The sequence below is a fragment of the Triticum urartu genome, chromosome 6, assembly GCF_003073215.2.
Source record: "Triticum urartu cultivar G1812 chromosome 6, Tu2.1, whole genome shotgun sequence".
In the NCBI taxonomy this organism is placed as follows: Eukaryota; Viridiplantae; Streptophyta; class Magnoliopsida; order Poales; family Poaceae; genus Triticum; species Triticum urartu.
The window spans coordinates 412,984,433-413,008,695 of NC_053027.1; the positions used below are offsets into that span (position 1 = coordinate 412,984,433).

Consider the following 24,263-nt stretch of genomic DNA (forward strand, 5'->3'; position numbering starts at 1 on the left):
TGGACATGAATACGAATTCGCTTGTTTGGATGCTCATTGTATTGGCTCATGGAATCACGGTGAGGTTTCAATATCAAAACATGTTTGGACGGGAAACTATGGAATTGCATAGTGCTTTGTTCTATATGCATCAAATCACAATCTCAGCAATCTTAGTTCAAAAATGGCTTGCAAAATCATACTTTTCTCGTGATAGATACAAAGGTAAACAAGATTGATACAGAAGATTCCTGTACAGTTCAAATCATGATTACTCCGTCTTCAGCAGGAGTAAACTGTATAGAAATTATACAGGAGTAAAATGTACAGCAATCATAGTTAAACAAAAGATTACTCATGTACAGCAATCATGATCAGATACAACAGCATGATTTGGTGGCAAGTTCAAATCATGCAGTACAGTTTAGACGAGAATAAGCCTATCTAGCCGCCGTTTAGTGCAGCTGTACTAAACACAAAATCACATCAAGACATGGGCAGTAAGCCAATCACAGTTTAGAAGACTTGGACTGCATAGTGTATCGTCCTTGAGGTAGAGGACCATCTTGGTACCCCTGCCGAGCTGCTCCCCTGACGAAACTGAAGAAAAATAACAGCTAGCTAACTGAAGATGTGCATCAGAGGGAGGAAGGCCAAGTCCCAAGCGAGGAGGAGGGGGTCCGGTTGCATGGAGGGATTCCGGAGCGGTCCTAGAGGATGAGGAGCGGCGGTGGACGGCTAGGTCCTGGCCGTGGCGGCCATGGGAGGAGGACATGGGGCGGCAGAGGAGACGGGGCGGCAGAGGAGATGGGGCGCCATGGGAGGAAGGGGAACGAGCTGCAGCGGGGATGCCGGTACCGGCGTAGGAGGAGGAGGAGAGCCGGCGAGAGGAGCTGCTCTGGGTGCCGCCGTCGGTGTGCTGCCATGGACACGGCTCGTCTAGCCCTTGGTCTCGCGCGGGGGAAAGAAAGCAGGTCTCGCGTGGGGATGTCGCCCCAATCGTTTTCTTATGCGGGTGTAGGCCAATTCGACCCAAATCGGAGTGGTGGAGGTCCGTATTGCGGGATGCCTCGGCGCGTGAGAGCGAATTCGCCTCTGTATCTGGACTCATTACAGTCTGACGTTTCGGTGTGCATCCAAACAACTGAATTGGCAGCCCAGCAATACCAAATCCAATTCGAAGGCTCAATACAGACATCCAAACGCAGCGTAAGTTGATTTTTGGTACTTACCGGCAGATTGACTTGAATGTGTGAACCTATTCCTAATGCATCTAGCTCCACAACGCTGACAGGATACATCTACCAGCCCACAATTAATTGAAACATGCAGACCGTCAGGTTTCAGAAGGTACACAAATGGGGAGGCATCACCTCAAATTAAGAATGGAGGCGGGTTACGTGCATGTTTCTTAAGAAGTCTATCTAGAAGTCAGAAGAATATTACCAGTGCATTAATGCACAAGAGAGCAAGGCATTCCTACAGAAACAACTTGAGCCTTCGTAAAAGAGCATCTGACCAGTTGAAAACAAAATAAAAAAGGAACATAATTCCAATAAATGGAACCCAGGGACCATATTCTTCTCCATTTTGAGTTCTGCTCAAGTCTCAAATGAATAGAAGCAAGTGCCTGGATGATAAATATTTACCTGTTGCCCACTTGTCAATCGAGAAATAAGATGATGAGGTTCATGGCGAGAATGAAGACAAATCAATATCTTCTCCTTGACCCTACACCTGCTACTCTTGACCTTTGCCATTCCATTACCTATTATAGTTGAACTCATTGTCCAGGTCATCAACGTCTTCTTCCTCATCTCCCTGAAATCATCTGCTTGAATTCAGGGGCCACCTAAACTTTTTAAGCAAGTGCTGTACACATCAAATTAATTATCATGATTTATAAGCAGTCACAAAACTAACAGAATACGATGAGGATGAGTGAAATTTTATATATTGAGAAACAAGCATACCGACTAGTATGCTAGAACTTTGGCTCGTATAAAGCAAGCACAAAGCACAGAATTCCATGTCTTATTTTCAGACACACATCACATAACAAATCGACAGGTTGCATCTATAGAGACAAACCTTTCAGCCTCTTGCATTGTCTTCACTGGGGACATCATTGGTTCCTTTCCTTGCGTTCGTATCACAACAAGGGCGGCATACAGGGAAGGCACGCTCATTACAGGCGACAATGACGCCACAGTTGGCTGGAACGCCTACTGTGTGTCCCCATATATTTGGCGGACCTGCTGCCCACTCGCGCCTTTTGCCTGCTGCTTACCCTGCACCGCATCAGTAAGATAAAAACAAGGTCAGCACACACCTTTTTTTTTTGTGAATTGAGTAATGAGTGTGCAGAATGTGCTCATGCATGTTATTTCCTTTTTTTAAAGATAGTTACAACAGATGTATTTCTTCTCATGATGATTTTACTGGCGTGAATTGCCTTTATTAGATACGCCATACTATAATTCAGGTGTTGTGGCATGAAATCTGCATCACATGACTGTAGACAGACCATGCGACAAGCGTGGTAAAAGCAATCTGAAATTGACAAAAAAAAACATGACTCTAGACAGCATGCATACGAAATAAGGCAAGAGGGAAATCATGCCAATTGAGCAAGCACAGAAAAAACTCATCTGACTTGTATTTTTTGAGAAATCATCAAATATTTCTGAACCCCACAAGCCCACAACCATGGACGGACAAATCCGGGAAATCTACAAGCCCAACGCATAAAAAATTCATAAGAATTCAGGGGAATGTGAGGCGCTGTTGCACCTCCTAACATGGTGACCTAGATCCACCGACGCGCGCGCAGAACAGATCGGATGGCCGCCAACGTTCCGCTCCAGCGCCGCCGCGACGGGCGGGAGAGAGAGGCAGGAAACCCTGAGATCTGAGAGGGAGCGGCAAAGATTCCCACCATTTCCAGATCCCCTGCGCATGGGTTCTCTCTCGCTGCTCCTCCCTAGTTTCATTCAGTCTGATACATGTTACTCTGCAACCAAAAGCATGTTAGCCTGTAAGTTCTCAGAAGCAAAGACATATGAGGAGGCATCATCTCAAATTAAGACCTCCTGCGTGGGTTACATACCTTGTACTTGTACCAAAAACGATGGGTCTCTTCCTTTCAATTTCTTGGCTTGCTTAGTTAGCTTCGGACTGCAAAACCATACTTGAAGCTTGTCCAGTGAAGCTGGGAAGCCCTCCTTGGGCGGCAGGCGGCGGATTTTCTTACAACCGTATATATGTAGTGTCTTGAGAGAAGAAAGGAAAGGTAACCCTTGAGGGAGGGACCGAAGATTTCCGCAATATCGAAATTCCAAATGTTGGAGGGAGGTGAGGAGGTTAAGCACTTGCTCTTGCACTTCTGTGAAGGTTCTCTCTCGTTGATCATCGCAGAACTCCAATGTGTGGAGGGTAGCGGCAAGGTGACTGCAAATGGGAGCAGTAAGCACTGCCGAGATGCTATCCACCATAAATTCTTCCAGCTGGAAAGAATCTGCATGCATCAATTTGTTCCTTACAATCTCTGAGAGCAGACCCCCTGCTATAGAGTTCTTCTCTTGACTCAAATACATAGCATTTACAGTCAATTTCTTGAGGTTGACTGTGATATGCAGATTGAACCCATCCATTGTTAGTTCTTTACAACCTATCAGCCTTAGACTTGTGAGAGACGTGAGGTTTGAGAGCAGACCCATTGACTGCATACTTGGCTCCAAGGAAATATCAAGTTCTCTGAGGGAAGTAGGGAAAGGTTTGATGGCATGAGCTCCTCCACCTACTTCTCCCTCGTGCCACCGAGAGAACAACTTCCCACAGCTGAATCCTGTAAATGATTGGAGCATCCTGAGGCTCGAGAGTCCTCCATCCTCCCCAAGCAGAAGTTCAAGTTCCTTACACTCTTTCATAGTAAATTAGGAAACAGCTGGGAAACACTTCAACATCTTTGAAAACAATTCACTAGTAATACATAACTCCTCTATGACAAGATTCTGAACTGAACAGAGGACAAGGTTGTCTTCCAATTCCATAGAGAACATGCGGTCACATTTCTTAAAATGTACACTCGTCAATGAGTTTACTCTTTGGAGGTCTAAAAATGAAATATGCGACACATCTGTAATTTTCATAACCTCTACTTTATCCATATTGTGGAAGGCCAAAGCACCGCAATGCCCTTCAATAGTGAAATCATTTCCAGTGTATCGCATAACTGAGCTAGCATTCCTCAAACACATATTTGTTAGTGTAGTGCTGTGAGGCATGGGAGGGAACTGAGATAACTCGGGACAATTATCAATATCAAGACTGCGTAGGTTGGTAAATAAGTCAGAACCCTCCAAGAAGGGGAACCAGCAGAGAAGGGGACAATCTCCCAACTTGATCCTTTCAAGCCTTGAAAACAGATGGCTATTAGGTTCCCCGACCCACTTGACAAGTTCTGGCATACAACCAAACTCAATTCTCTTCAGGTGCATGAAACTTCTCTCTGTAACACCACTAAAGCCAGGTCCAAACACGTGCATCCCAACAATATTCTTCAAAGTGAGACTGCTGAGGTGCGGTAGCTGATCAAAAGGCGGAAAAGTAACCCAAGATAGGCCCTCTAGATGGAGAGCTTCCAGCCTTTTTGTGCTAATGTCACCACACAACCATCTAGGACAAGGGCCAACACCAGGATTTACAATGCTAAGCACCTTAAGATTAGGGTGTGGTTGAAGACCATCAAGAACATCATCATATATCGTTTGGTGATCTGTACTCCAAACTAATTCCAGCACTTTCAAATTCCTTTTATTTTTCAGTTCAGCAGAACTAGCCTCTGCTTTGGACGCCACAGTTTCAAGATTACGATGCAGAGTTCTCCTCCTAGCTCTCCCAATTCCCCAAGCTCTCTCAATTTAAACCCATCACCCTCTTTCCTAACATAGAACTCCTTTAGCTCCTGTAAACACTTCATCTTCCCAACATTGGGGATATTGGAATGGAGTTCTTTGGTGGAATGGAAATGACGTAAGTTCTCAAGGTGGCAAATGTCTTTGGGCAATATTTCACTTCCATACCAATATAGGAGGTCCAAAAATTTCAAGTGGTAAAATCTAGACAGTGTGCTAGGTAATGTCATTTCTTTTGAGCCATATGGTGAACTAATTTTAAGGTACCGGAGGTGGATAAGTTTCGAAAAGCTCTTGGGCAAGGATTTCGGAGTGATCATTGATATAAATAATACTCGGAGAGCCTTTATTTCTTCAAATGCATCTTTGAAAATGCTAGCTAGTCTTGCATCATGTGACCCAAAAATCATCAAAGTTCGCAAACTTCTAACGTCTATCGTGCCCTTCAATATTTCCATTTTTTCACAAAAGTTTCATCATATATATTCTCTATGGTGATTGATAAGTGTTGAATCGATTGTGGAATGTCTTCAACACTAAAACTTGAACTACTTATATTGACACATTCTCGTGATGAAACATTCCTGGATAGTTCATGCAATAAATCATGCATCACATAGTATTGATCACCTGGCCAATCAGATTTCTTCATGAGAAAACCATTGTCTACAAGTTCATCTAAGTAATTTTTATCTTTTGACAGGATACCTATCGCGCTCCAAAATCTAGTAATTTCTAAATATCTAAACTTATAGTCTTCCGGGAAGAGTGCACAATATGAAAAACATTTTTTTTTGAATGAAAGGAAGGTAATCATAGCTAATTTTCAAAGATGGCATAATATCACCATCATTCTTTGAATTTTTCCACTCATTATTTTCAAGAACTCCAACCCAATATTCCCTAGAAATGTTTTTCTTCAATAAACGACCAACTGTATTGGCTGCTAGGGGTGAACCCTTTAGTTTCTTTGCAATATCTCTTGCGAGATTAATTAAGTCTTCTTTGTAATGCCTGGGTTTGCTATGACCAAATATACATGCCTCAAAGAACTCGAAGAAGTCATCAGGCTCCAAGCCATGCAATTCTACTGGATCAGTTGTTTTCACCGAATGTGCTGTAGATGGAAACCGAGTTGTGGCGAGAACCACACTGCCCTTGGTTTCCCCTTTTGTGAAGGGAGCTAATAGGTATTTCCAATCAGCTTCACTACTGAATTTCCAAATGTCATCCAGGACAATTAAAAACCTTTTGCACTTCAGTCTCTCTGCAATGGATTTTTGAAGCTGGTCTAAACTGGTTGTTTCAACTGTACAGTTGTGTTCTTCTTTTTCAATTGCAGGTATGCATCGAAGGATTTGCCGAGTGAGGTCTAGCACACGAAACTCGGTTGACACACATATCCAGACCTTGACAGTGAAGTGTTGCTCAACCCTTTTATCATTATACAAGTGTTGGGTGAATGTTGTCTTTCCCATACCTCCAGGGCCAACAAAAGGTAGAACAGAAAGGATTTCACCAAGATGTGTGTCACTGGTGAGTGCATTTACAGTTTGGTCAAAAATGGCACCCCTCCCATATAGTTTATCCTCTGTAATTGTTGAACCCGTTTGAGGCCGCGTGATAGCTCTGTTATTATTTGGGATTTTATTCAGCAAGTCAGAGACAGGATCACATAGGTTGTGGATGCTCTCTATCACTGACTTGATTTTGTTGGACATGGCAACTCTATCGAATTTCAACTTCGTAACATAGCCACCATCATCATGTTGTGAAGACAAGGAAGAAAAGGGTGCAAGCCAGTTACCGATGGTGCGACGAGCAGCATGGCGACTATGGCGAGCATGAGCACGGAGGCTATCACCAAGCTCCGCGGCTGCCTTGTTGGTGTCGTCCAACTTGTCCTGGATCATGAAGTAGTGGAGCTCATCCAAGGCATCCTCAGCCTCATCAGCCTTCTTGCTCAGGCCCTCCAGCAAGCTCTGCAGGCCAGGGTTGCTGCTCACGTCCTTCTCCTGGGCCGCGTGCAGCAGCCCTTGCATGTACTGGAGCTTGTATCTAATCTGCTCGGAGTTGATGCCGAGATCGGAGCTGGCCACATATGCAGCCACCAAGTCATCGGACAGCTTATTCAGCACCTTGCCGACGAGCCAGCTTGCTGTGCCGATAGCCATCTCCATCTTCTCTGACGATCGTATGGCCACGCCCGCGTGTGCCTCGGTAATTGGTGTGTGTGGTGGGTGTATGGAGGGTATACCGTGAAAGAGAGTATGCAATGTGCACACACTTTGGAAGAGGCAGTGATGAGTCCTCGTTTTATAGTGTTGGTGCTCATATTCCAGTCAAATTAGGCTAGCTATACAAGACAGGTACCATTGGAGACCAGTCCATGTTAAGGTAGTGGCAGCTAGAAGGAACAAAAATGTCTCTTTCTTCCTGAGCTGGAGGAAGAAATCGGTGGCTTAGTACAGTCGGCAGCCAAACCTTGAAAGGATGCATGCTTATTTCTTGAAGATAAGGTGCTGCTCACTCAGTGACCTCTCCTTCGCTCGTTGTTGATAAGAAGATAGCTACCGCATGAATGACATGGTGAAGCAGGCAAGCAGTAATTAAGTAGGATGACGTTTCCTAGGCTAGATCAAAGCTTGAACTACGAGCAGCTAGTCGATTATTGTACATTAATAGAGCAACAACAACTATAGTAGACCTCGTGTGGAAGATGCCTAGCTTGATGATGATGGCTTCGTCTTGTGGCCAGCCAGCGGTGGTCTTGTCATATTCAAGCTAGTTGGGCAGATTCTTCTTGCCAAGTGTTCACTAGACCAAGTAGGGTTCAGCGACACTGACAGTAGCTCGGCAGGTTCCTCCACTATAATTTCCACAGGGCCAAGTGGGGTTCAGTGATCCAAAAGGAAAGGATTTGATTTGACGATTCTTCGCCGTGAACTCGAGGGTTCGAGGAGGCAACCAACGGGCTGAGCCACAAAATTCTTCCAAAAAAATGACTAGAAGAGATCGATGCATGTTAGTGTAAGGTTTAAGCGTTCCTACTCCTCAACGAGGAGCCGCGTCGGTATTTATTGATATGAAGCAGAAACATCCTTGCCGTGGCGTACAAGGATACAAGCCCGATCGCTAGGATTCAGGTCGTTACACGTTGTCGCTAGGAGAAGAGATAGATACGGGAGAGATACAAAAGAGATTACAATTGGTATTTATCTCTAATTCTAACACACTCCCTTAATCTCAACTATCCTACATTAAGATTTCTCTTGAACTCTTCAAAAGGTTTGCTTGGTAGAGCTTTAGTAAAACCATCTGCAACCTAATCTTTGGAGGGAATAAACCGTATGTCCAACTTCTTCTCTGCAACCCTTTCTCGCACAAAATGAAAATCAATCTCAATATGTTTAGTTCTGCCATGGAACACTGGATTCGCAGAGAGATAGGTGGCTCCCAAGTTATCACACCACAAACATGACACACGATGATGTTTAATTCCCAACTCACTAAGCAATGATTCCAACCAAATGATCTCAGCAGTTGCATTGGCTAGTGACTTGTATTCAGCTTCAGTACTTGACCTTGACACTGTAGCTTGTTTTATGGCACTCCAGGAAATAAGGTTAGAGCCAAAGAATACTGCAAATCCTCCAGTTGACTTTCTGTCATCACTGCATCCTGCCCAGTCAGCATCAGAGAAAGCACTAACGAGGGTGGAATTAGAACGTCTGAACTGAAGGCCTAAGCTCACAATATGTTTTATATACCGTACAATTCTTTTAACAGCTGTCCAATGTACGGTAGTAGGTGCATGTAGATACTGACAAACCTTGTTAATGGCAAATGATATATCTGGCCTTGTCAATGTTAAATACTGTAGAGCACCTACTGCACTTCTGTACCTTGTGATTTCTTCATCTTTAAGTGGCTCTCCTTCAAAGGCTGAAAGTTTTTCTGAAGAAGATAACGGTGTAGGTGAAGGCTTGCAATCCTTCATCCCCATGCGAACTAGAAGTTCAGTGGCATATTTCTCTTGATTAAGTACTATGCCATCTTGAATCTTCTTGACTTCAATGCCTAGAAAGAAGTGAAGATCACCAAGGTCCTTTAAAGCAAACTCTGAACTCAGGTCATGCAAGAGAGCATTAGTGGCACTTTGTGAAGAACTTGCAACTATAATGTCATCAACATATATCAATACAAATATAACTGTGTTTGCCTTGTTATAAATGAAAAGTGAAGTATCAGCTTTAGACGCAGCAAAACCCAAACGCCTTAACTGAGAGCTTAACCTTGAGTACCATGCTCTCGGTGCTTGTTTCAAACCATAAAGTGCCTTGTCAAGTTTGCAAACGTGGTGAGGTGCCTGCTTTTCTGCATACCCAGGTGGTTGTCTCATGTAAACCTCCTCTTCCAGAACACCATGTAAAAATGCGTTCTGAACATCTAGCTGTCTCAAGCTCCATCCCCTGGAAACAACAATAGCTAGCATGAGCCTAATAGTTGCAGCTTTAACAACGGGACTAAATGTATCTTCATAGTCTAAGCCATAACGTTGCTTAAATCCCTTTGCAACTAACCGTGCTTTATACCTGTCAATTGAGCCATCTGCCTTCTTCTTTATTCTGTAAACCCACTTACAATCAATAATGTTTTTACCTCTTGGCTCAGGTACAAGATGCCATGTCTTGTTTCTCATAAGTGCCATGTATTCTTCATCCATTGCATTTTTCCACTTTGGATCTTCAAATACATCCTCTAATTTTGTGGGTTCTCCTGTAACACACAACATGCCATATTGTATAGTCCCATCAGTTCTAATCTTTGGATTTCGTATACCTTTTTGTAGCCGAGTCATAACACGTGGAGCTGGCTGCGTTGAAACACGGCGTGCAATCTGTTGTACAGAAGATGGTGTAGAGGCTTCAGTCGCAGAAGATCCTGGTGAAAAACTGGACCCGCTTTGCACAGAAGATCCTGTAGCCTGCGGTGTGACTGAAAGAGTCACTGCATCCAGCCTGGTGCCCATAGAAGATCCCGGGCAGCTGCCCTGCACATGCGCGGGCGGTTGCGATCCCACGCCAGATGCGCCTGCCGACGCGGTTTCTGCCGCTGTCACTGTCGAGGCCCCGCGCGTGGGACGCGGGATGGCACCTGACTTGGCGCCCACTGATTGATGCGAATCAACCCTGCCTGGCGCAAAATCCCGAGCGTATCTCCGCGTGTCATCCAAGGAGAACTGGCGCATAGGAGTTCCAGGAGACAGCAGATCTCCCTCGTGTTCCGCGCCAGCTTCGTCCAGTTCTGGCACATGAAATATTGGATCATTTTCTTCAAAAATTTATCATTTTTTGCATCATTTTGTGTATCGTCTTTGCCTGCATTTGCTGCATGACCCTGCACATCAGTAGACACAGTACAAGTGCTAGTAGGATTATCAGTTGGGTTAGCACAATCATCGCCCCCATGATCAAAATTTTGGAGATTTGACGGAAGGGGTAGAATTTCTTTCCTAAGGAGGGCTCCGGCATTTGGATGAAGGTATTCAAAAGGAAATACTGATTCATCAAATACAACATCTCATGATATATAAACCCTTCCTGTGGCAACATCTAGACATTTGACTCCTTTATGAATGGGACTATAACCAAGAAACACACACTTCTTTGAACGGAAAGCAAGTTTGCGTGTATTGTATGGACGGAGGTTTGGCCAGCAAGCACAACCAAATACACGAAGGGATTTATAATCAGGAGTAGTGCCCAAGAGGCGTGTGATGGGAGTCTCAAAATCAATGACTTTACTAGGAAGCAAGTTTATAAGATATGTGGCAGTCAAGAATGCTTCATCCCAGAATTTGAGTGGCATGGATGCATTTGCTAGTAGAGCTAACCCTACCTCAACAACATGGCGATGTTTTCTTTCGGCAGAACCATTCTGTTGGTGTGCATGGGGGCATGAAACATGATGTGAAATGCCAAGTTGTTGAAAAAAGAGGTTCAATTTTTTGTATTCACCTCCCCAGTCGGTTTGCATGGCAATGATTTTAGTGTTGAGTTTTCGTTCAACAAGGTTTTGAAAATTCTTGAAAACTTGAAACACTTCAGATCGTTTCTTGAGAAGATAGATCCAAGTAAATTTGCTATAATCATCAATGAAGCTTACATAATATGAATGTCTACCAATAGAAATAGGAGCTGGCCCCCAAACATCTGAAAAAACAAGCTGTAGGGGTGCAGTGGATATGCTGATAGATATAGGGTATGGTAGTTGATGACTCTTAGCCTGCTGACATGGATCACACACAGAATCAATGCTAGACTCATGACTATGGGGAAGTTTATTTTTACTAAGAATAAACTTAACAATAACTGACGAAGGATGACCTAATCTGCTATGCCACTTTGCTGAAGAAGGCTTGACAGCAACAAAATCTTGTTTATTCGATGATGATGAAGAAGATATCAGTGGATAAAGACCACCCACGCACTTGCCCCTAAGAAGTACCTTCCTCGTGTCCAAGTCCTTGACCAAAAAGAAATAAGGATAGAATTCAATGAGAACACGATTGTCAAGGGTAAAATGATGAACAGAAAGAAGATTCTTTGATGTTTCAGGCACATATAAGACTTTTTTAGATGCAAGTTTTTCATGGGGGTATTGACAATTGAACTACCAACATGAGTAATTTCCATACCAGAACCACTCGCAGTGTGAATTTGATCGCCCCCACGGTACTTGTCTCTGATCGTCAGCTTGTCAAGCTCCCCCGTGATGTGATTTGTAGCTCCGGTATCCGCGTACCAGTTGGTGTCGATGCCGTAGGAATCAGTGGCAACGTTGGCCTCCTTCTCCTCGTACTCGTCATCTTCATAACGATCCCAACACTCACGGGCGCCCCCGCGGTGATGCTTGAGGCAGATTTGGCACTTGGGATAATCCCTGTAAGGTTGGCGTTGCTGCTGCTGTGGTTGTGGACGACCGCCTCGAGCTCCTCTGTTGCTGCCGCTTGTAGCAGAAGGAGATCGCCTCCCTCGGTCACGACCTCTGCTGCCGCGTGCACGCCCCCGAGGCTTGTACTGGCCACGACCGCGGTAGGCCAGATTAGCGGACGTGTGGAAGCCGCCTTCACCACCATCACCGAGCATCTCTAGGCGCTGGTCGAAGGCGGCGATCTGAGCAAACAGCTCGTCGACGGTGATGACAGATTTGACAGCTCCGATGGCTGCCACAACTGGATCGTAGTCCCGATCCAATCCAGCAAGCACATAATCCACCATCTCAGGATCTGTGACAGGTCGTCCTGCAGCTGCAGGCTCATCCCCAAGGCTTTTCATCTTGGAGATGTAGGAGGTACTGGACGTGTTCCCCTTCTTTGCTGTGGTTATGGCGATTCTCAGGTTTGTAATTCTGGATTGAGATTGCGATGCAAAGAGGGTAGTGATGCCAGTCCATAAATCAAAAGTATGTTCCTTACCAACAAATTGGGCGAGGACTTCTTTGGAGAGGGAGTTCAGCAAAAAGCCAAGAACTTGTTGATCCTTTGATAACCATGGTGCTTATAGTGGGTTTGGCACCATGACGGTAGTTTTGTCCGACTGCTGCTGCTCCACCATGCGAGCGGGCGTGGCGTCGGTTCCATCCAGGAGCCCCGTGACCTGCGCTCCTCGCAGGCCGGGCATAACCCGGGCCTTCCACAAGAGGTAATTCCCCTTGGTGAGCTTCTCGGTTGGTGGAGATCCGAGGTTAAGGACGACAGGTGCTGAGGAAGACGACATGGCGATGGAGATAGGTTCTCGTAGCTAGATTGGGAAGAGAATTGGCTATGTATACCATGTAAGGTTTAAGCGTTCCTACTCCTCAACGAGGAGCCGCGTCGGTATTTATTGATATGAGGCAGAAACAGCCTTGCCGTGGCGTACAAGGATAGAAGCCCGATCGCTAGGTTTCAGGTCGTTACACGTTGTCGCTAGGAGAAGAGATAGATACGGGAGAGATACAAAAGAGAGATTGTTGAGATTACAATTGGTATTTATCTCTAATTCTAACAGTTAGATCATGACAGTTTTTTTTGTCTGAATCAGAAGAGTTTCACTGCTTTTTCAGTTTTGGCACAGGCCCCCGGTGAGAATCATGACAACCAGCCACGAGATGAATAATCAGTGGCCTTATCTACCTAGTTTCATTTGATTCTTTTTTAAGTCGAAATGTACGTATGATCAGTGCCCTCTTCACAGAGTCATTTTTGTTGGGTCTAACCCTAGGCGAAGGTAGAAGAAGAAGTGCACGAGAAAGAGAAATTTTCTCGCGACGTACGCCTGGCGCTCAAATGCCCTGGTTCTATCTATTTCTCTGGACTAACCAGCCACCAAATCGCAGGAAGGCAACCAAACTGACGCACACCGACCCACCCTGCAAATTAAGCACATATCCATGAATCGGTGTGTCTGTAGATATTAAAGGTGATGGTACACTACTAGGGAAAACCCTAGTAGTAGCACGGCTTTTGAGGCTATAAGCAGCGCGGGCAACCGCGCTACTACTACAACGCTACAGCTAACTATTAGTAGTAGCAGCGTTTTTTCGGAATGCGCTACTATTAATTAGATGTAGCAGTTTCCTAGCCCGGCGCTACTGCTATATCTTTCATTATCCCCCCCGCCCCCCTTCACTTCCTACCTCGTTTCAGTTTCAATAAACTGCAATTTCCAGATATACTAGGTACTACTAGATATCAATTTCATAAAGCATTATAGGTACTAGATAGTACTCCCTCCGTTCCAAATTACTCGTCATGATTTTACTAGATAACAATTTCATATATAGTCAACATGCATCCTCAAGCAGTATTAGGTGATATCGACGACGATCATCATATGTAGTTTTAGATGATATCGACGACGATCATCATATGTAGTTCTACATGATATCAACGACGATCATCATATGTAGTTCTAGATGATATAGCCACACACACATATGTAGTTCTAGATGATATCGACGACGATCATCATCCTCTAGCATGGGCGGTGGGTGTTCCTGATACTAATTAGGATGGCCTGTCCAACACGAAGATTCTTGCCAACGAGGAATCTGTTCCACCCAACCGAGTTTAAGTGTGTGCGACCGTCTGTGTCCATGCGATAAGTACAGGTGGTGACGGAGCCCCTTGCGGTAAGGCGTAGTCCAGCTGAGCCTTCTTCATCAGGCTCGATACCACAACTCATAGATAGGCTCTTTGGCAATTTCTGAATAAGAAAAACATATCAATTAATAAATAGCCGCGCACATATTCTTGCAAATATATTTCTATTAAATATAGATTTCTACACTATCAAAAGACACAGTACTACACATTTGTACTAAGCATGAATTCTACTAATAAATATATATGGATTATCTACACTATTAATAGTTCCTTGGATTCTACACTAATAAGCATGTGATCAGACTCTACACTAAAGCATATCATTGACTAGATTCCACACAGCATATTATTGGACTCTACACTAAGCATATCATCGGATAATTTGCATTTGTAAGTATAACATACCATATCATGCCGATCGACCATGGTACTTGTTAGGCGGGTCACGGATGGCACCTCGACAAAGTCATCACGTGGCGGAATTATGTCCCATAGGTTGAACACCTCCTCCTCGCTCAGCCTCATTCTTTGAGCTAGATGACTTCATGAAGTGGGTCCTCATCATCTTCATCGAGTGGGTCCTCACACTAGTAGAAAAACGGCGTAATGTGAAGCACATTAGTACCGGTTTGTAACAAAACCGGCACTAATGTGTCCATTAGTGCAGGTTCGAATGGCTAGGCGGGCAGAGCTAATTAGTACCGGTTCGTGGCGAACCTTTAGTACCGGTTCGTGCCACGAACCGGTACTAACACTAGTAGAAAAAGGGTCAAATGTGAAGCACATTAGTGCCGGTTTGAATTTGAGCCGGCACTAATGTGACCATTAGTGCCGGTTCCAACGGCTAGGTGGGCGGGCATCGTTAGTACCGGTTTGTGTGCAACCTTTAGTACCGGTTCATGCCACGAACCAGTACTAATGAGGCTGTGTCAGGCTATGGTCAGGCTGGGGCCCCCACGAAGACCTTTAGTACCGGTTCATGCCATGAACCGGTACTAGAGTTTCTTTGTAAGCTGATTTTTAGTCCCACCTCGCCAAGAGAGAGGCAGTATGAGCGGTTTATAAGCCGTGAGTCCACAGACAATGACGAAGAGTTGCAATGCTCACCTGCATGTTGATTAGCTTCAAGCCTTGCGGAATAGCATAGATTGCACTGAGCTATGTGCAGTGCAATCTACACTATTCCGAATGGCTTGAAGCAAATTAACCAGCATTGCACCTCTTTTTTATTTTTAATAACTTATTCGAACTCCGGACTTCTTTTGTGTTGAAACTTGGCATGGTATCATCATATCACCCGCATAGCATGCTCGAAAGAGTAGAGAGGTTCACGGCAAAAACTAGACGCACTTCATGTACAAACTGGACAAACTCTTTCGGAGTATCAGGGTTTCGGACGAGAACTCATCTGTTACACGGCCACTTCAATGTTTTTAATAACTTATTTGAACTCCGGACTTCTTTTGTGTTCAATATGAAGCATTCAAAGCGACGTCATCAATTTCCAACATGTTCTGACATCATTTGTTGTTTTTCGGTCATTTACCTAATTGTTTAGAGAGCTAAATGACCGTGAAATTGAAAATCACTACAAAATGAATCCTGAAAATGTTGAAACTTGGCATGGTATCATCATATCACCCGCATAGCATGCGCGAAAGAGTAGAGAGGGTCACGGCAAAAACTGGACGCACTTCGTGTACAAACTGGACAAACTCTTTCAGAGTATCAGGGTTTCGGACGAGAACTCATGTGTTACACGGCCACTTCGATGTTTTTAAAAACTTATTTGAACTCCGGACTTCTTTTGTGTACACTATGCATCATTCAAAGCGACGTCATCAATTTCCAACATGTTCTGACATCATTTGTTGTTTTTCGGTCATTTGCCTAATTGTTTAGAGAGCTAAATGACCATGAAATTGAAAATCACTACAAAATGAATCCTGAAAATGTTGAAACTTGGCATGGTATCATCATATCACCCACATGGCATGCGCGAAAGAGTAGAGAGGGTCACGGCAAAAACTGGACGCACTTCGTTTACAAACTGGACAAACTATTTCGGAGTATCAGGGTTTCGGACGAGAACTCATCTGTTACACGGCCACTTCAATGTTTTTAATACCTTATTTGAACTCCAGACTTCTTTTGTGTTCAGTATGCATCATTCAAAGCGACGTCATCAATTTCCAACATGTTCTCACATCATTTGTTGTTTTTTGGTCATTTACCTAATTGTTTAGAGAGCTAAATGACTGTGAAATTGAAAATCACTACAAAATGAATCCTGAAAATGTTGAAACTTGGCATGGTATCATCATATCACCCACATAGCATGCGCGAAAGAGTAGAGAGGGTCACGGCAAAAACTGGACGCACTTCGTGTACAAACTGGACAAACTCTTTCAGAGTATCAGGGTTTCGGACGAGAACTCATCTATTACACGGCCACTTCAATGTTTTTAAAAACTTATTTGAACTCCGGACTTCTTTTGTGTTCAGTATGCATCATTCAAAGCGACGTCATCAATTTCCAACATGTTCTGACATTATTTGTTGTTTTTCGGTCATTTACCTAATTGTTTAGAGAGCTAAATGACCGTGAAATTGAAAATCACTACAAAATGAATCCTGAAAATGTTGAAACTTGGCATGGTATCATCATATCACCCGCATAGCATGCGCGAAAGAGTAGAGAGGGTCACGGCAAAAACTGGACGCACTTCGTGTACAAACTGGACAAACTCTTTCGGAGTATCAGGGTTTCGGACAAGAACTCATCTGTTACACGGCCACTTCAATGTTTTATAACTTATTTGAACTCCGGACTTCTTTTGTGTTCAGTATGCAGCATTCAAAGCGACGTCATCAATTTCCAACATGTTCTGACATCATTTGTTGTTTTTCGGTCATTTACCTAATTGTTTAGAGAGCTAAATGACCGTGAAATTGAAAATCACTACAAAATGAATCCTGAAAATGTTGAAACTTGGCATGGTATCATCATATCACCCGCATAGCATGCGCGAAAGAGTAGAGAGGGTCACGGCAAAAACTGGACGCACTTCGTGTACAACTGGACAAACTCTTTTAGAGTATCAGGGTCGGACGAGAACTCATCTGTTACAGACGGCACTTCAATGTTTTTTAAAACTTATTTGAACTCGAGACTTCTTTTGTGTTCAGTATGCAGCATTCAAGCGACGTCATCAATTTCAAACATGTCTGACATCATTTGTTGTTTTTTCGGTCATTTACCTAAATTGTTTAGAGAGCTAAATGACCGTGGAAATTGAAATCACTAAAATGAAATCCTGAAATGTTGAAACTTGGCATGGTATCATCATATCACCCGCATAGCATGCGCGAAAGAGTAAGAGAGGGTCCACGGCAAAAACTGGAGCGACTTCGTGTACAAACTGGACAAACTCTTTCGAGTATCAGGGTTTCGGACGAGAACTCATCTGTTACATGGCCACTTCAATGTTTTTTAAACTTATTTGAACTCCGGACTTCTTTTGTGTTTAATACGCAGCATTCAAAGCGACGTCATCAATTTCCAACATGTTCTCACATCATTTATTGTTTTTCAGTCATTTACCTAATTGTTTAGAGAGCTAAATGACCGTGAGATTGAAAATCACTACAAAATGCATCCTAAAAATGTTGAAACTTGGCATGGTATCATCATATCACCCGCATAGCATGCGCGAAAGAGTAGAGAGGATCACGGCAAAAACTGGACGCACTTCGTGTACAAACTGGACAAACTCTTTCAGAGTATCAAGGTTTCGGACAAGAACCCATCTGTTACATGGCCACTTCAATGTTTTTCAAATTTATTTGAACTCCGGACTTCTTTTGTGTTTAGTATGCAGCATTCAAAGCGACGTCATCAATTTCCAACATGTTCTGACATCATTTGTTGTTTTTTGGTCATTTACCTAATTGTTTAGAGAGCTAAATGACCGTGAAATTGAAAATCACTACAAAAAGAATCCTGAAAATGTTGAAACTTGGCATGGTATCATCATATCACCCACATAGCATGCGCGAAAGAGTAGAGAGGGTCACGGCAAAAACTGGATGCACTTCGGTAACAAATGGACAAACTCTTTCGGAGTATCAGGGTTTCGGACGAGAACTCATCTGTTACACGGCCACTTCAATGTTTTTAAATAACTTATTTGAACTCCGGACTTCTTTTGTGTTCATATGCAGCATTCAAAGCGAACGTCATCAATTTCCAACATGTTCTGACATCATTTGTTTGTTTTTCGGTCATTTACCTAATTGTTTAGAGAGCTAAATGACCGTGAAATTGAAAAATCCTACAAAATGAATCCTGAAAATGTTGAAACTTGGCATGGTATCATCATATCACCCACATAGCATGCTCGAAAGAGTAGAGAGGGTCACGGCAAAAACTGGAAGCGCACTCGTGTACAAACTGGACAAACTCTTTCAGAGTATCAGGGTTTCGGACGAGAACTCATCTGTTACACGGCCACTTCAATGTTTTCAAAAACTTATGAACTCGGACTTCTTTTGTGTTTCAGTATGCATCATCAAAGCGACGTCATCAATTTCCAACATGTTCTGACATTATTTGTTGTTTTTCGTCATTTACCTAATTGTTTAGAGAGCTAAATGACCGTGAAATTGAAAATCACATAAAATGAATCCTGAAAATGTTGAAACTTGGCATGGTATCATCATATCACCCACATAGCATGCGCGAAAGAGTAGAGAGGGTCACGGCAAAAACTGGACGCACTTCGTGTACAAACTGGACAAACTCTTTCGGAGTATCAGGGTTTCGGACGAGAACTAATCTGTTACACGGCCACTTCAATGTTTTTAATAACTTATTTGAACTCCGTACTTCTTTTGTGTTCAGTATGCAGCATTCAAAGCGACGTCATCAATTTCCAACATGTTCTGACATCATTTGTTGTTTTTCGGTCATTTACCTAATTGTTTAGAGAGCTAAATGACCGTGAAATTGAAAATCACTACAAAATGAATCCTGAAAATGTTGAAACTTGGCATGGTATCATCATATCACCCACATAGCATGCTCGAAAGAGTAGAGAGGGTCACTAGCAAAAACTGGACGCACTTCGTGTACAAACTGGACAAACTCTTGGAGTATGAGGGTTTCAGACGAGAACTCATCTGTTACACGGCCACTTCAATGTTTTTAAAAACTTATTTGAACTCGGGACTTCTTTTGTGTTCAGTATGCATCATTCAAAGCGACGTCATCATTTCCAACATGTTCTGACACTTATTTGTTGTTTTTCGGTCATTTACCTAATTGTTTAGAGAGCTACACGACCGTGAAATTGAAAATCACTACAAAATGAATCCTGAAAATGTTGAAACTTGGGCATGGTATCATCATATCACCCACATAGCATGCGCGAAAGAGTAGAGAGGGTCACGGCAAAAACTGGACGCACTTCGTGTACAAACTGGACAAACTCTTTCGGAGTATCAGGGTTTCGGACGAGAACTCATCTATTACACGGCCACTTCAATGTTTTTAAAAACTTATTTGAACTCCGGACTTCTTTTGTGTTCAGTATGCATCATTCAAAGCGACGTCATCAATTTCCAACATGTTCTGACATCATTTGTTGTTTTTCGGTCATTTACCTAATTGTTTAGAGAGCTAAATGACCGTGAAATTGAAAATCACTACAAAATGAATCCTGAAAATGTTGAAACTTGGCATGGTATCATCATATCACCCACATAGCATGCGCGAAAGAGTAGAGAGGGTCACGGCAAAAACTGGACGCACTTCGTGTACAAACTGGACAAACTCTTTCGGAGTATCAGGGTTTCGGACGAGAACTCATCTATTACACGGCCACTTCAATGTTTTTAAAAACTTATTTGAACTCCGGACTTCTTTTATGTTCAGTATGCATCATTCAAAGCGACGTCATCAATTTCCAACATGTTCTGACATTATTTGTTGTTTTTCGGTCATTTACCTAATTGTTTAGAGAGCTAAATGACCGTGAAATTGAAAATCACTACAAAATGAATTCTGAAAATGTTGAAACTTGGCATGGTATCATCATATCACCCACATAGCATGCGCGAAAGAGTAGAGCGGGTCACGGCAAAAACTGTACGCACTTCCCGTACAAACTGGACAAACTCTTTCGGAGTATCAGGGTTTCGGACGAGAACTCATCTGTTACACGGCCACTTCAATGTTTTTAATAACTTATTTGAACTCCGGACTTCTTTTGTGTTCAGTATGCAGCATTCAAAGCGAGGTCATCAGTTTCCAACATGTTCTGACATCATTTGTTGTTTTTCGGTCATTTACCTAATTGTTTAGAGAGCTAAATGACCGTGAAATTGAAAATCACTACAAAATGAATCCTGAAAATATTGAAACTTTGCATGGTATCATCATATCACCCACATAGCATGCTCGAAAGAGTAGAGAGGGTCACGGTAAAAACTGGACGCACTTCGTGTACAAACTGGACAAACTCTTTCGGAGTATCAGGGTTTCGGACGAGAACTCATGTGTTACACGTCCACTTCAATGTTTTCAATAACTTATTTGAACTCCGGACTTCTTTTGTGTTCAGTATGCAGCATTCAATTTCCAGAAGAAAATAAATAGAAGAAAAGAAATAATGCAGAAAATAAAAAAACTACAAAAAAATTACTCAAAAATAAATAGAAGAAAAGAAATAATGCAGAAAAAAAACTATATAAAAAACTACTCAAAAATAAATAGAAGAAAATAAATAACGCAGAAAAGACAAAACTATATAAAAAAATTGTTGGCGCGCTGCCAAGTGGGCCTGCCAGACCTAGGGTGTGCAAATGCAGGCCTAGAAGGGCCAGCAGGCTCACAGGGCAGCGCGCCCTAGTTAATTAGGCCCAGAAGCCTGCTATATAGAGAAGCTCGAAGGAGCAGCCGCGACTGGGTTTATAAACCAGTGCGGCTGCCCTTCGCTCGGCGAGGTGGGACTAAACATTGTGCACCGCCGGTGGCAGTGCACAACCTTTAGTACCGGTTGGTGGCTCGAACCGGTACTAAAGACCCCCCCCCCTTTAGTACCGGTTCGTGGCACGAACCGGTACTAAAGGGGCCGTTTTCCGCCCCTTGGCCTGGCGAAAATTGACCTTTAGTACCGGTTGGTGGCTCCAACCAGCACTAAAGACCCCTCCTATATATGGAACCTACGAAAAAATCAGTTTCATCGACCACCAGTAGTTCTTCTCGATCCAAACTTCTCGCCGCGCCCGTCGCCCCATCGCGCGCCGCCCTCGCCGCCCCCGCCGCCCGTCGTCGCCGTCACCGCCGTCACCCATGCCACCCGTCGTCGCCGTCACCGCCGTCGCCCCCACCACCCGTCGTCGCCGTCACCGCCCGGCCCGTTGGCCCCGCCGCGCCTGTACGTCGCCGCCGCCTCTCGCCCGCCGCGCCCGTCCCCCCGTCGTCGCCCGCCGACGCCCCCCGGTCGTACACACACACACACACACACACATAGACACACACACACACACACCACACACACACATACACACACATTGTTTTTACTTATTTTCTATTTTCTGTTGTTTAGATTAATGTTAGATAAATTACGTAGATAATAATGTTAGAATGTTAATGTTAGATGAATTATATGGAAAATATGTTAAATATTAATGTTAAATATATTTTACATGAATTAGAACAAGTTGAACTAGTTGAATTAGTATAGCTAGATATTAATTAGGTATATATGAGATTTGAACTAGTTGAATTAATATAACTAGTTTATTTTTAGTTTCAAAATTAATAGAACAAGTTTATTTTTAGTAAGAAAATGTAGGTATATGAGATTTGATGATCTAATGAAAATATTACTATATAGAACTACCTACTTTATTTTAGTAAGAAATTAATAGAACTAGTTTATTTTTAGTAAATGCTTAGTTGAATTAATAGAACAAGTTTATTTAGTTTAGTTATATGAGATTTCATTATCTAATTAACATTTTATTATATAGAACTAGCTACCTTATTTTTAGTAAGAAAATTAATAGAACTAGTTTAGTTGAATTAATTAGTTAAACTAGTTAGTTGAATTAGTTCAATTAATTAGGTATATTCTTCGTAAGTGCTAAGTTGAACTAGTTGAATTAACATAATTAGTTGAATTAATAGAACTAATAAGTGTTTAATGTTTCACCTATGAACATAGGAATGTCGTCTGACGACGAACACGATTTCATTATGTGCGAATACTGCGAAGACCAGCGCGGCCTGTGCGGCAGAAATTTTCTAGTTGATGATAGACGCTTCAGCATCAAGCTGGATGAGAACTTCGAAGTGGATACAGTAAGTCACAACGACAAGTCTTTTTTCATAATTAAGCATGACTTATGCTTCATTTGCTTCACCTTTTAATTTTAATTTTCACTATTCTACTAGCGTATCCCCTGCCATGCAAGAATTTTTGTCTTGGATAAGATAGGTTTCAGTCCTAACGAAACTATGGAGGTAAAAAGAGTTTACTTGAAGACCGAGCATGGTTATACCTTCAATGTCAAATTATACAATGCAGACACATATACCTATTTTGAATGCAAAACTTGGCAAGTACTATGCAAGGCTTATGCATTTGAGCCTGATATGGTTATCACCTTTGATATTCGTCCGAAAGATGATATTGAAGGTAATAGAGACATCTGGGTCGATGTGTAGACGCCTCCATTTCTACCATTATTTGAGTTTCTCAACCATATTTATGTCTTTGATATGAGATTATTTGAACCAGTTGAATAATTAATAGATCTCAATTTATATTGACAGCTTACTTTCAATCAAGCAAACATGTCCGGCGCTTGGTAGACAGGACCGTCCACTGTCCCGGGGTTGAACTAAACTGCGAGGAGACAAGTCATTATGTTTCATGGCTTGAGGATCTTGATGCTGTGAAGACAAATTTCTTTCCTGCACTTAGAAATGTTAGTACTCAAAACGTGCGACCAATAGTGTTCGTACTGAACTACGGTCACATATATTTAGGAAAGATGGTAAGATTTCTACTATTTCTCCTCAGTGCATCTTTTGCATACATTATTTTTTAAGCTAAACTTCATTGCTAAGTATGTTACTATACAATGTTCTTCAACAGGAACTCCCGATGAATGTTGTGCCTGATTGGATCGAGACTAAAGGTACCATGAATATTGTTAGCTTACGGCCAAGATATCCTACAATGCACTTTAGTGCATTCAGGATTTCTAATAGCGAGGAATGCTTAATAGTAAAAGACTGGAGCAAAATTGTGAACGATCACAGAGAAGTACTAGGGGGCAGCAATCAGAAGCGCAACCCACGATTAGGAGACAGGTTCATCTGCATGCTCCAATATGATGAATCAGCAAATCTATACATGTCCTATGCTATTTTACCTGAGAGAGAGCAGCAGGAGTGATTAATTAGCTAGTTTATGCTCTTAGTACTTGTCCTCTCATGTCTGTGTTCTTCGTCCTGAACTTAATCTGAAAGAGTGATTTGCTTTTGTGCTGTTATGAATGCTTATAATATCATTACCATGTTGAACTTGATGATATCTTTGCTATGAAAACCGTTGATGATGATATATATGATGCAAGAGTTTTTATATTAATTAATATGATGATGATGATGACGAGTTATTATATCATTTATGAAAGAAATTGCATATTTGTTTCAACTGGATGGATTCTAGCTAAGTGATCAAGTATATGCCATATCCATATTACCTCGATCACTTAAGTTGGTGATCAAGTATATATAATATGGATATGACATATACTTGATGACTTAGCTAGGATCCACACGCATCCAGTCAAACTAATCACCTAATGATTTAACAACTCATTATAATGTAAAACAATCACTAAATTAAATTGAAAACACAAAAGTAAAGTAAAAATAAAAAATAAAACCAAAACACACCAAAACATTTAGTACCGGTTGGTGTTACCAACCGGTACTAATGTCCTACACGCCCACGGAGCTGGCTCGTGCCACGTGTTTGCCCTTTAGCACCGGTTCATGCTGAACCGGTACTAAAGGGGGGGCTTTAGTTCCTACAATTTAGTGCCGGTTATCGAACCGACACTAAAGCCCCTTACGAACCGGTGCTATTGCCCGGTTCTGCACTAGTGTAAAGAGGTTGTGGCACGCCGTGGTCAGG

The 24,263-nt window shown here is 42.6% G+C and overlaps 1 protein-coding gene across 3 annotated transcripts; it reads right to left on the minus strand.

Annotated features, from left to right (window-relative positions):
• Positions 1-1,338: 1,338 nt before the first annotated feature.
• LOC125513861 (disease resistance protein RPS6-like) lies at positions 1,339-7,233 on the minus strand. 3 transcript variants are annotated; one of them, XM_048679067.1, is made up of 4 exons: positions 6,703-7,233; positions 3,089-3,496; positions 2,773-2,992; positions 1,339-2,270 (listed from the first exon to the last, which is right to left on the minus strand). In XM_048679067.1, the coding sequence occupies exons 1-3, from the start codon at positions 7,073-7,075 to the stop codon at positions 2,988-2,990; spliced, it is 786 nt and encodes a 261-aa protein (XP_048535024.1). In that variant the 5' UTR covers positions 7,076-7,233; the 3' UTR covers positions 1,339-2,270; positions 2,773-2,987. The 3 variants fall into 3 exon arrangements, with proteins under 3 accessions (XP_048535024.1, XP_048535023.1, XP_048535025.1); XM_048679066.1 differs by lacking the exon at positions 6,703-7,233 and having other exon boundaries at positions 3,089-3,919; XM_048679068.1 differs by lacking the exons at positions 2,773-2,992; positions 3,089-3,496 and having other exon boundaries at positions 6,703-7,229.
• Positions 7,234-24,263: the final 17,030 nt, after the last annotated feature.

Excerpts from the sequence above, each read along its gene's own strand:
- LOC125513861 (XM_048679066.1), bottom strand. The coding sequence starts at position 3,908 with ATGAAAGAGTGTAAGGAACTTGAACTTCTGCTTGGGGAGGATGGAGGA.